The 12,500-nt window shown below is 44.2% G+C and overlaps 2 protein-coding genes across 2 annotated transcripts in view; one reads left to right on the forward strand and one right to left on the reverse strand.

Moving 5' to 3' along the window:
* The window catches only part of layna (layilin a), a gene marked incomplete at both ends in the record, with an annotated part of 4,358 nt that extends 2,522 nt beyond the window's left edge, over positions 1-1,836 (forward strand). Inside the window, 2 exons of the mRNA XM_084450407.1 lie at positions 469-565; positions 1,116-1,836. Of these exons, the coding sequence (XP_084306533.1) occupies positions 469-565; positions 1,116-1,836 (818 nt within the window). The remainder of the gene's footprint in view (positions 1-468; positions 566-1,115) is intronic.
* An 8,362-nt stretch (positions 1,837-10,198) lies between these two features.
* alg9 (ALG9 alpha-1,2-mannosyltransferase) overlaps positions 10,199-12,500 on the reverse strand; it is a gene marked incomplete at its 5' end in the record, with an annotated part of 15,270 nt that continues 12,968 nt past the window's right edge. The window contains 3 exons of the mRNA XM_084449535.1: positions 10,199-10,332; positions 10,511-10,641; positions 12,049-12,178. Of these exons, the coding sequence (XP_084305661.1) occupies positions 10,209-10,332; positions 10,511-10,641; positions 12,049-12,178 (385 nt within the window). The 3' untranslated portion in view covers positions 10,199-10,208. The remainder of the gene's footprint in view (positions 10,333-10,510; positions 10,642-12,048; positions 12,179-12,500) is intronic.

Consider the following 12,500-nt stretch of genomic DNA (forward strand, 5'->3'; position numbering starts at 1 on the left):
ACTGAGGGGCCATTTTGTCTGCCAGGGAAAACTCACTCTGCAATCTAATCAGTTCTAATGGTTGAGGCAGAGCCAAACAGGCTCTATAAAGACGTGGTTTACAGAGGAGCTCAATTACTTATCCCTCAGCAATATAGCAATGTTTCATATTTTACAAAAAATCTTCCGTAATGCAGATTTAATGTGTGTATATAACTGGTCTCTTTCACAGAGACCCCTCCCACATCGCTGTTTCCATGGAGCCCAACTGACCCCGAGGGGGAGAGAAGAGGGAGCACATGTATGTTGACCCCTGACCCCTGACCTTCCCTGGCCCCTTACTGTACCTCACTCAGCAGGACACTGGCTGGGCAGCAGACATTTTACTTTCTGTGGTCATTCTTTAGCCTATACTCATGTGTGTGCGTGTGTGTGTGTGTGTGTGTGTGTGTGTGTGTGCGTGTGTGTGTGTGTGTGTGTGTGTTTCAGCCCTGAACGTGTTCTACATCATCCTTCCCACCATCCCCCTGCTGCTGCTCTTCCTGACGGCGACGGGCGTGTGCTGCTTCAAGCTGCTGGCCAGGAGGTGAGGGTCCAGGCGCCGGTCCAGTCTGACCCAAATAAGGCCGGTCCAGTCTGACCCAAATAAGGCCGGTCCAGTCCGACCCAAATAAGGCCGGTCCAGTCTGACCCAAATAAGGCCGGTCCAGTCTGACCCAAATAAGGCCCTAGCAGCCACTCAGTCAGATGACTAGCTCTGTAACCTGTATCCCAGTCTCAGGGGGTTTCAGGCTGTGTTCTACCTGACTGGTGTTCTGTGTTCTACCTGACTGGTGTTCTGTGTTCTACCTGACTGGTGTTGTCTGGGTTCTACCTGACTGGTGTTCTGTGTTCTACCTGACTGGTGTTCTGTGTTCTACCTGACTGGTGTTCTGTGTTCTACCTGACTGGTGTTCTGTGTTCTACCTGACTGGTGTTCTGTGTTCTACCTGACTGGTGTTCTGTGTTCTACCTGACTGGTGTTCTGTGTTCTACCTGACTGGTGTTCTGTGTTCTACCTGACTGGTGTTCTGTGTTCTACCTGACTGGTGTTCTGTGTTCTACCTGACTGGTGTTCTGTGTTCTACCTGACTCAGGAAGAACAAGCACAAGCAGCAGCCAGAGGTGTGTCAGAGTGACCCGGGACTCTGTGCCAGCCCGACCTCCGCGGAAGTCTATAAGGTGATTCGCTCCCAGAAGGAGGCTGACCTGACGGGAACACGCCCACACACCAAGAACACCTCCTTCCTCGGCTCCTCCCCCGACACCCCCCCTGGTGACTATGACAACCTAGGGGGGCGGGACACAGAGAGTGGCTTCGTGACCCTGGCCAGCACCGAGAGCTGCTTCCTGAACTACGAGCTCAATGACCTCAGCCTGGGGCGCCGGGGCAACCGCGACCCCTACGACACCAGCCTCGGTCGCCATGGAACCCGCGACCCGTCGTATGACACCAGTCTGGGTCGCTATGGAAACCGGGAATCGTACGACCGGAGCCTGGGCCGCTGCGCCGGGAGGACTGCGCTGTACGGATCGGGTTGCTACGGAGACGGCGAGCTGTACGACGCCGGTCTCGGCGGGAAGAGCGAGTTCTACGATGGCGGCCCGGGGTTCAGGGGTCAAGGGGCGAAGGCTGAGCTCTACCAGACCTACCTGGTCAACGGGCGAGACGACGTGTACCAAACCAGCCTGTGTCGCTACGGCAGCAGCCGCAAACCCTACGAGATGAGCGTGGATTGCTATGGAAACGAGCCCAGTCTGAGTAGTGGGAAGAGGTACTTCCGGGAGGCAGAGTGGGTGGACAGCGATAGCTACTGAACCTTAACACTGTTAACAGTGGGTGGACAGCGATAGCTACTGAACCTTAACACTGTTAACAGTGGGTGGACAGCGATAGCTACTGAACCTCAACACTGTTAACAGTGGGTGGACAGCGATAGCTACTTATCCTTAAAGGAGAATGCTTGTTTTTGACAACCTGGACCTTATTTACGGCATATTATAAGACGTTTCACTCACCGAGATCACTTTGGTGTAGTTCGGAGGCCTGTAGAAGAAATTTAAAATCCAGCGCGACGTCTTTAGAAACAAAATAGCTTCCCCACTTGCTCCAGCAAGCATGCGCATGTCGTATCTTTTTGTCTTGACTTGGAAAGAATCTTCTGGAGAAAAATGCAGTTTAAACCAAATTTATTGAGCACGCCATTCAGGTCCAATTTCAGCGGTACTACTGTACTTTACTCGGTCGCCGGTTTATATCCTTGGCTTCAGGCCAATGAGCACACGATAAACAAACAATTTTGCATACGAGGGAGGTACATTTACAACTAGTCTTCTAATTGGTCAATAGGTGTCACTGAGCTCTGCCCCCCCTCCGGACATGGGGGCAGTCTTGGGGTTTTTCCGGTCCTGCTTTGATCACCTGTAGACTTCCTGACTTCTTCTCCAGGGGTGCCATCTCTATTGTTCATCAGGGGCAAAGGAATGTTGACTCAGGACAGGACATGTGTTGTCATCTAGATGTTAAACTAATTAAGTTAACCAAGTTCCTACTGAATTGGAGTTTATTCATTATTCTTAATAAAATGATTACTACATGAGAGTAATACAGATGTATTGATGTAATACCGTATAAAAATACACTACATATCCCCCCTTCGAGGCGTCCTAACGCCTCGACACAAAACAACATTAAACATAACAAACAATTCCCCAAAACACATACAAATAACCAAATCATCACACAACAACAAAGCAAATCGGGGGCCAGAGGTTACTAGCACTTAGCCCCACCGTAGGAGAACAGCCCTCAGCGCTGTCTCATCTCCTCTTTTCATGCTGGAGCGATCTTCAGACATCAAACCCCCAGGTGTCGCAATCCTCTCTGACACCCAGAGAACAATGTCCGTAGCAAGATGGCAAGCTCACCCCGTCCGAAACAGGGAGAACACTCCAGGAATGTCCAAGAATGACCCTCAAGTCATCCGTGACTCCACACAGTTCATAGCTTCATGCTGGTGAGGGGCAACCACGCCTTGGTAGCCCACTAAATGCACTCCAGGATAGTCTGAAAACATCAACACAGAACTACACAAAACACAGAACATCCTATGGACATAGACTAAACCTAAATTACTACAAAACAGAATAATCCAACCAAGGAGACGTGTACACACACCTGAATCAAAAACACAGGTGAAATGTAGACGACCCCCTGCTGCCTGATTAAACAAGAGAATAATATACAGACAACAGATGACCGTCAGCCCCCAGGATGGCATACACCAGGCATGGCTAGGGCCCGGCCCCCAGGATCCGTGGTATCTGTAAAACAACACTCAACACAAACCGAGGTTAATGACAGAGGGGGAGGCCTAAAGCCAACTCCTCAATAGAATGCATAAACGAACAGCTTATGGCCATTCATTGACTATTGAAACACAAACTCCCAAATCAAAGTGAGAAACATAACCTATTTGAATTGACTAAACAGCTTTGTAAACCAATTATCTAAACTGATGTTATATGAAACCATAACTGAATACTCCTACTATTATGAAATTCCTGTAATAAACTGAACTTAGCATCAAATCATTGATAATCATTCAACACACATGACTTTTTGTTTTTGTTTTTCTGAACAAAAAGATGGTTCATACTCTGGAGTCCATATTCAACTAGATTGCTTCTATAATAATCTTCTGGAGACAAGTGTTTCTCCAAAATGTCACAGATGTAATAAGAATATTCCTCATCACTTCAACTTCAATAATGAACTCAGGCTCAGAGGTGACAACGTCGGTTATCACCGCTATCATTCTCCTAAAAAATTGATTCTAAAAATGTAAGAAACTTATTGTATTGTAAATTGCTGATGACATCTAGCCAATGACATGTTTAACTTCCTCTTTACCCCCCCTTTTTTTTTTTTTTTTTTTTTGAATACTTCAGAATTAATAATCTCCCCCTGTCTGAGGCTGTTGGAAAACAGGGAACGGGAGTGAAGATCACATCATTGGTTGTTGTTGTTGTTGTTCTGCAAAACAACAGCTTGTTTCTACTCCTCTTCTATCCATTTTCCATTCAAGAGCTGACTTCGAGTGAGTTTTCTCTTCAGCTCAGCATCTTGTTCCTTCAACTACTTTCCAATTTCCTTCAACTACTTCCTAATCTCCTTCAACTACTTCCTAATTTCCTTCAATTCTTCTTAATCTGGTACATCCTTGGTCCATGTTGTATCATCTTCCTTCGAGTCAGACTCCTCACTCTCTTCTTCACTACTACTACTAGTCTGTTTCATTAGCAACACTTCCTTTCTATACAGCACCTGTCATAATCTTTCTAATACGTTCATCATATCCTCCAATATCCACTCCTTCATCTACAGAAGAGTCACTGTCGCTTCCACTTTCCCTTTTTGTTCATCTACTTCTTCTTCTTCTTCTTCTTTTCAGCTGGTATCAGAGACTGAGCTAACTTCCTGGTTTTGCACTTCACATCAGGATGAGTTACAACGGTCGTCCTGGCATTTCCCTTCTGCATAATATCATTATTATCATCTCTGATTACATATCTTCCCTCCGTATTTAGCACAAGTAACTGTGTATAAGCCATATTAGATTCCCTCTTGATGTCATAAGAATGCGAAGTCTAAACTTAATTCATGTGGGAGAACAGAGCATCACTCACTCAACAGCTTGTCCGTTGTGCTGTTGACTTCCTCTATTTCGGTTGGAGCTATAATTACTGCTTCTAATGCTGTGTTCTGTATCCGTCCCACTTTACTGAACAGCGTCAAGACTATTTAAGATCCTTATAACTTGATAAACTGTTAACAATTCAAACTATCAATAAACCTATTAAGAATCTAACACTATAAAATGAAGCTTTATCAATTATGTAATTAATAAAGAAATGAACACTCAATCACTCACAGACATAGGACAGTTCTTGCTCTGCCTAAACTGCCTATCCAGATATACTCCTGCTCAATCTCAACCCTAGTCTTCAGCACAGGGAGCGATCGGTCCCATTTAAGCACTTTTAATTTTTGCAAATTAAAAACCACAAGGCCCGGTTTGACGCAAGCTTAGGGTATTGTGCACCAGAGGACAATCCCCTCATTAATCGCTGTATGCCAGAAAATAATGAATTAAAATAAAAAATATTTTGACGTAGACATCGAAATGTCCACACCACTTTGCCTGTCAGCAAGTTGAGTCCTACTGTCCGTTCACTCAGTCCTTTCACTCCATACACACAATATGCAAAGCGTAATATATGTATGTACGTCTATATCACTCTACTAAAGCAACGCTTAAACTGATGTTTATTCTATCAAAAATCAAGACACCTTTAAACCAGATATCCAACAGACCACCAATCACTCAAAACCCAAAGCTCAACACCAAACCATCTACATCCATTTAACAATTAAACACCCTCAAAACCACTTATATCCAGTATCAAGTAGAATTATTATATATATAATATTTATAATAACAAAAAGTTGAATAACTATAAATAATTAATCAAGTAATCAATAATTAATCAATTAATGGACTAACCATTTATCCTTATTATCAAATCAAGTAACCAAACCAATCAATCACCTTATCATAAAACACCAAGCCCTAAATGCAGGTCAACCACTCAAAACAATTAAATCAGGTGATCAGTCTAGTTCAATTAATGAGCATTAATCAGCAATTCAGGCTTACTTTTCAAGCAGGTGATGGATGGGTGGATGGATGGCTGGTTTGGACAAAAGCTTTTCCGGATATCACTGTAAACAGATTGACTCAAAGGGGAAAACCCAATTAATCCCCAAGCAATGATAATTAAAAATAAATTTGCTATTAACAATCCATTATTCTAAAGTCAAACTGTCATAAAACACACGAATACTCAAACAAATATAGAAAGCGGTCATATCTAACAATGGCCACACGATGGCAGCATTGGACCACCTAATACACTTGAATCAATATAATAGACCAACGTGAACTGCAATCTAAACGCCACTAGATGGAGGCATAGGACAACAGAGGTGAGAAGGATGAAAGATTTCTTAATATCCCTAAAATCTGGCTAAAGCTACGCCATTCTCAATTTATGAAGCTAATCCAGTCGTCCCATACACCGCACGACCCACTGGATGAATTATCTGTCCCTAATTTCTAAAGACAGGAAAGAGAGAGAGATAAGAGAGAAAGAAAGAGAGAGAGACAGATAGATAGAGAGAGAAACACAATTGGGTGACTTCACACCTACAAACCACAGCACAACCCCCCTGGCCAGTGAACGCGTTTCACCGACCCCCCCTCTTCACAGCTGTTTGATGAGGGCTAGGAATTTACAACTCAGGGAGTTGCTTCACCCACAAAAGACAATTAAACAGGAAATATCAGCCAATATTATTTACATTAACTCAACTTTCAAACCTTACAATGTATAAAACCAACAAACACACAATCTCAACTTTTAAACTTTAAAGCACAAAACCCACAACACACGGCTCTCCGTTCACACCTCAACTTTCACACCTCTCACAGCCCGTCTCCTCACACAAAGGCTGTGGACGCAGGCACACACACACACACACACGTGGAAGAGTGAACAAAGGATCTCTCTTCCTCAATCATTCATTCAAGAAAGTAAGAATATCTACATTAGACAATTACAAGAAACACAAGACAATAAGCAGACGGCTTAAAACGTACTTAAAACGAGACATACAGGACTCCGGTTTAGCCTGTTTCACATTTACTGGTACCTCACACTTAACACAAATATGCAATCCTATGCATTTAATTTAACCGGTTTTTTTTTAGAGACACGGAACCCCACTCTGGAGCTCCCGTCTTCTCTGACTTTGCGCACTCGTATGCGTCTTTTCAAGACTAGGCCCTACGAAGTCAGCGCATCAATGCGTACACAATTTTAAATCTATTCTCCTTATTTATTGGAAGTTCTTTACGGCGAAAGCATAAAATAGTTTGCAAGACAGTTTACCTCGATCAAGACTCGCGAGGTCGTTCCCTCTTGTCCTCCTTGGCCGTTAGGTTCACGTGAGGTAATTGAAGTCGCTATCTTTCAAGGGTCTTGCAAACGTAGCTAGAATCGCCGTCTCGTCCCCGTCGCCAATATGTCGTATCTTTTTGTCTTGACTTGGAAAGAATCTTCTGGAGAAAAATGCAGTTTAAACCAAATTTATTGAGCACGCCATTCAGGTCCAATTTCAGCGGTACTACTGTACTTTACTCGGTCGCCGGTTTATATCCTTGGCTTCAGGCCAATGAGCACACGATAAACAAACAATTTTGCATACGAGGGAGGTACATTTACAACTAGTCTTCTAATTGGTCAATAGGTGTCACTGAGCTCTGCCCCCCCTCCGGACATGGGGGCAGTCTTGGGGTTTTTCCGGTCCTGCTTTGATCACCTGTAGACTTCCTGACTTCTTCTCCAGGGGTGCCATCTCTATTGTTCATCAGGGGCAAAGGAATGTTGACTCAGGACAGGACATGTGTTGTCATCTAGATGTTAAACTAATTAAGTTAACCAAGTTCCTACTGAATTGGAGTTTATTCATTATTCTTAATAAAATGATTACTACATGAGAGTAATACAGATGTATTGATGTAATACCGTATAAAAATACACTACACGCACAGCGCGCAAGCGTTGCTCCTGTAAATTTCTTCTACAGGCCTCCGAATTACACCAAAGTGATCTCGGTGAGTGAAACGTCTTATAATCTGCCGTAAATAAGGTCCAGGTTGTCAAAAACGAGCATTCTCCTTTAACACTGTTAACAGTGGGTGGACAGCGATAGCTACTGATCACTTGTGTGTGAGGGCATGTCGTGTTACGCGTTGGAGAGTCTGCATTTGAGCGTGTGAAACAAATGTGTCAGTAAAATTGTAGCCGGTTTTGCAATTGTGAGAAAATGGCTCCTTTGACTCAGACGAGGGCGAAATGGTCTGTTGAGGCTTCACCTTCTCCAAGGTGGATGTGAGGTCTGTGGATATGGGTGGTCCAGTCAACAGTATGGTGGAAGAGAGGAAAGACTGATGAGTTTAATGTCATGGGACTAGATTACTGTCCATCCTAGGTCCTGTAGCGGTTTGATCTTATAGCTCAATAAGTGTTATCAGAGGGAGAGAGATTGAGAGTGTGTGTACGCATGTATTTTTGACTGCCGGCCTGTTTGCATGGCCTTGTTATGCTGCCCCTGCCTGGGTCACCATAGGGTCATGAATCTTGACCCCAGACGTACTTAAAGATACAGATGGTGAATTTCACACTGCCGTCTCTCCAACCTCCCCTTTGACGGTAAACTGGTTTTCAGTCATTATAATGACAAAGGAAAATGCCATAATACATTTAGTACACATGTTCTTGTGCTCTGCATATTAAACTACGTCACTCTTGATGTCAAAGCGTCTTCTCCTGAATGGACTTCAATTTAGTGCCTCCTAACCACATTCAAATGAGCCAGTCCGGATGAAGGCGGGGCTTGTGGAGGGAAAGGCCTCCCCAGGGAGTCTGCTGCCTGACCACGCAACAACGGCATGACGTCAAAGAGAATGTGGAAGTGCTCCTACTGTATTACCAAGACTACTACTAAATGTATGCTGTATGTATTCTGGTGGGTCCTGCTGACATCCAAGTCGCCTGTAGGGGGGACTAGAGGCATTTATATGTTTGGTATTGTAAAAGAAAACTCTAAATAAAAAAGGAATGAGATCCGTACTGTCTACTGATTGATATGTACTTGCACAGCGGTGAGGCGTGCAAGTAGGGTGTTCACTGCTGTGTGTGTGTGTGTGTGTCTTGTTCGCACCATAGCTCGAAGACAAATTACCCAATGACGTTTATACTTGGTACATATATTCCGCCCAAGGTACCCTGGACCTGATTAGATTTTGGAGCGGGTCTGAATTACAGGACAGATCCACTAATTCTTTTTCTCTTTTAGTCTATGAATGTACTGTATAGGAGTTATTAATACTTCCGACCAACCACTAGAGGGCAGCAACAACTACCTTTCTCCACTGCATGATTTGAGTTGAGCTCCTCACGAACATTTTGGAGAAGTCGTTTTTTGACTATACTATCTTTAGAAGCATGCACTCGACAAACACATTGTGGATTTCACACAAATACGGTTCCGCTTGGTTCAAGGTTTGAAACTCTTTATATGAGGGTTCTCTGAAACGTCAGTGGATGTAGGCGAAATTCACTTCCTGATCTGAAGCAAAAACAGCTCTAAAAGGCTCAAGTTGGCACCTCGCCTGAGTGCAGTCTAGTTGTGCGTGTGTGTGTGTGTGTGTGTGTTCAGCTTCCCTGATCCAGTGTAATGCAGTATTTTATAAGTCCCTCAATGGAGGCCAAATACTGTGTGTATACAGAACAGTACATGTAGTGAGAGGGAAGCCACGCTGCTGTAGAGATGTCCCATCAACCCCCCCTGAATAAAACACGCTGCTGTAGAGATGACCCATCCAACCCCCCCCTGAATAAAACACACACCTGTAGAGATGTACCATCAACCCCCACCTGAATAAAACACGCTGCTGTAGAGATGTCCCATCAACCCCCACCTGAATAAAAGACATTCTTGCTATTTGGTCAGTTTTTATTGACCATTACAATTTCAATAATGTCATGCTCTCTCTCTCTCTCTCTCTCTCTCTCTCTCACACACACACAGTAGTAATTTTCATCATCCTACTCATACAGTACCATGATTAGATCTCATTCTGCCATTAACACTCATTTGTGTGTGTGTGTGCATGTAGAGTACACACACACACACACACACACGTCAACATAGTTGAGATAAAACACTTGATATTCAGGCTTTGATACCTGCCAGGCCCGCCCACACACACACACACACACACACACACACACGCACGCACGCACGCACACACACACACACACACACACGCACACACACACACACACACACCCCTATTTACAACCCCATTACGACAGCCCAGAGGAGGCAAAGACAGGTGTGACGGATGTCATTAAAGGGTCAGATAAATCAAAAATCTTAACACATAAATAGTAAGACATTCCTTCACATAAACACACACACACACACACACATCCACAAACACAAGGAATGCATGGAGAGGTTTGGAAGAGGGGGAGGAACAGAGTTCAAGGGTCAGGGGTCAGCCGTGGGTGCGCTTGCGCTGCTGCTTGGGTCGGCGTGGCTTCAGGATGACGTAGCGGATGTAGCTGGTGTGCTGCTCCGACAGGAAGGGGATGAAGAACGCCCGGAAGAGAGGGGACGACCTGCCGGTGGAGAGACACGGAAAGAGAGACACAACTTCTCACTTGGGATACCATCCCGATGCAAGTCCATAAAAAAAACATTGTATTCATATAAAATATTTAACAGTTTATCTCGTAAATGCAGTCGTGTGTGTGTGTGTGTGTGTGTGTGTGTGTGTGTGTGTGTGTGTGTGCATACTTGGCTGTGTGTAGGAATGGTTTGTAAGCGATGACGGTCCAGTCCTCTTTGTTGGCAGCGTAGCGTGGCTCCAGGGGCGTCTCCCTATCTGTGTCCAGGTCCACCAGGTAGTGGCACTGCCGGAGATCCACCTACAACACAGCCACCGTACAACCATCATTCAACCATCATTCAACCACCGTACAACCATCATTCAACCATCATTCAACCACAGTACAACCATCATTCAACCATCATTCAACCACCGTACAACCATCATTCAACCATCATTCAACCACCGTACAACCATCATTCAACCATCATTCAACCACCGTACAACCATCATTCAACCACCGTACAACCATCATTCAACCACCGTACAACCATCATTCAACCACCACACAACCATCATTCAACCACCGTACAACCATCATTCAACCACCGTACAACCATCATTCAACCACCATACAACCATCATTCAACCACCGCACAACCATCATTCAACCACCGTACAACCATCATTCAACCACCGTACAACCATCATTCAACCACCATACAACCATCATTCAACCACCGCACAACCATCATTCAACCACCGTACAACCATCATTCAACCACCATACAACCATCATTCAACCACCGCACAACCATCATTCAACCACCGTACAACCATCATTCAACCACCGTACAACCATCATTCAACCACCGTACAACCATCATTCAACCATCATTCAACCACCGCACAACCATGGTACAACCATCATTCATCCACCGTACAACCACCGTACAACCATCGTACAACCATCATTCAACCATCATTCAACCACCGCACAACCATGGTACAACCATCATTCATCCACCGTACAACCACCGTACAACCATCGTACAACCATCATTCAACCATCGTACAACCATCATTCAACCATTGTACAACCATCATTCAACCATCGTACAACCATCATTCAACCATCGTACAACCATCATTCAACCATCGTACAACCATCATTCAACCACCGTACAACCATGGTACAACCATCATTCAACCACCGTACAACCATCATTCAACCACCGTACGAGATATTGCAATATAAAAATGAGACGATATGCATCGCCGAGATGAAAAACTGTCTTGCGGCTTTGTTGTGTGTCTTTTTTTATTACTTATATAAGGCGACTTGGGGTACCCAGAAAAGCGCTGTAAAAACATTACAAAATGGAACTACATGACCAAATTTGAATTGTTTTGCATTTAGTTTTTCGAATAAAATACTATTTTTCCAGTCATATATAAATCATTCAAGTTTGGTTAAAAATATTGTTACAATATCATATCGACATGGTGAACCCAATATCGTGTATCGTATTGTGAGATTAGTGTATGGTCACACACAACCCTGGCTACTACACAACCATCATACAATACAGCATATATATTAATTTATATTAATCACCCAGCAGGCATTCAGTGACCATACAACTAATACTGCGCAATATAACCCCCCAACAGAGGTGTGAGTGGTATTAAAGATGGCTGGTTAGGGCTGACGGGTCTGGCTCACATATCTGGTTGGCTCCTCCAGGTTCTGGTCATTCATGTGGGCGGGGATCATCTGAGTGGCCAATGGGCCGGCAGCATAAGGTTGAGGCAGCTGTCCTCTGAACTCCGATTGGACAAAGTGCAGCTGCCAGCTGGAGGGAGGGAGGGAGGGAGGGAGAGAGAGAGAGAGAGAGAAAGAGAGAGGGATAGAGAGAGGAGGGGTGAAGAGAAAGAACAGCGAGTCTAACATTGGTTAATCTAATGAAACATACGCTCACACGCACACACACTGAAACACGATATACACACACAAACACACGTGCACACTAGGGCTGGGTATCGATTCGAATTTCAAGAATTGTTTCGATTCTGATTCACAAGGTTAAGAATCGATTATCACGATTCTATTCGATTCAATTCAATATCGATTCGGTTAGTGTTACTAAAACCTGTTTTTTTTGCTGTAACATTAAT

The sequence above is a fragment of the Borostomias antarcticus genome (assembly GCF_949987555.1).
Source record: "Borostomias antarcticus genome assembly, chromosome: 15".
Taxonomy (NCBI): domain Eukaryota; kingdom Metazoa; phylum Chordata; class Actinopteri; order Stomiiformes; family Stomiidae; genus Borostomias; species Borostomias antarcticus.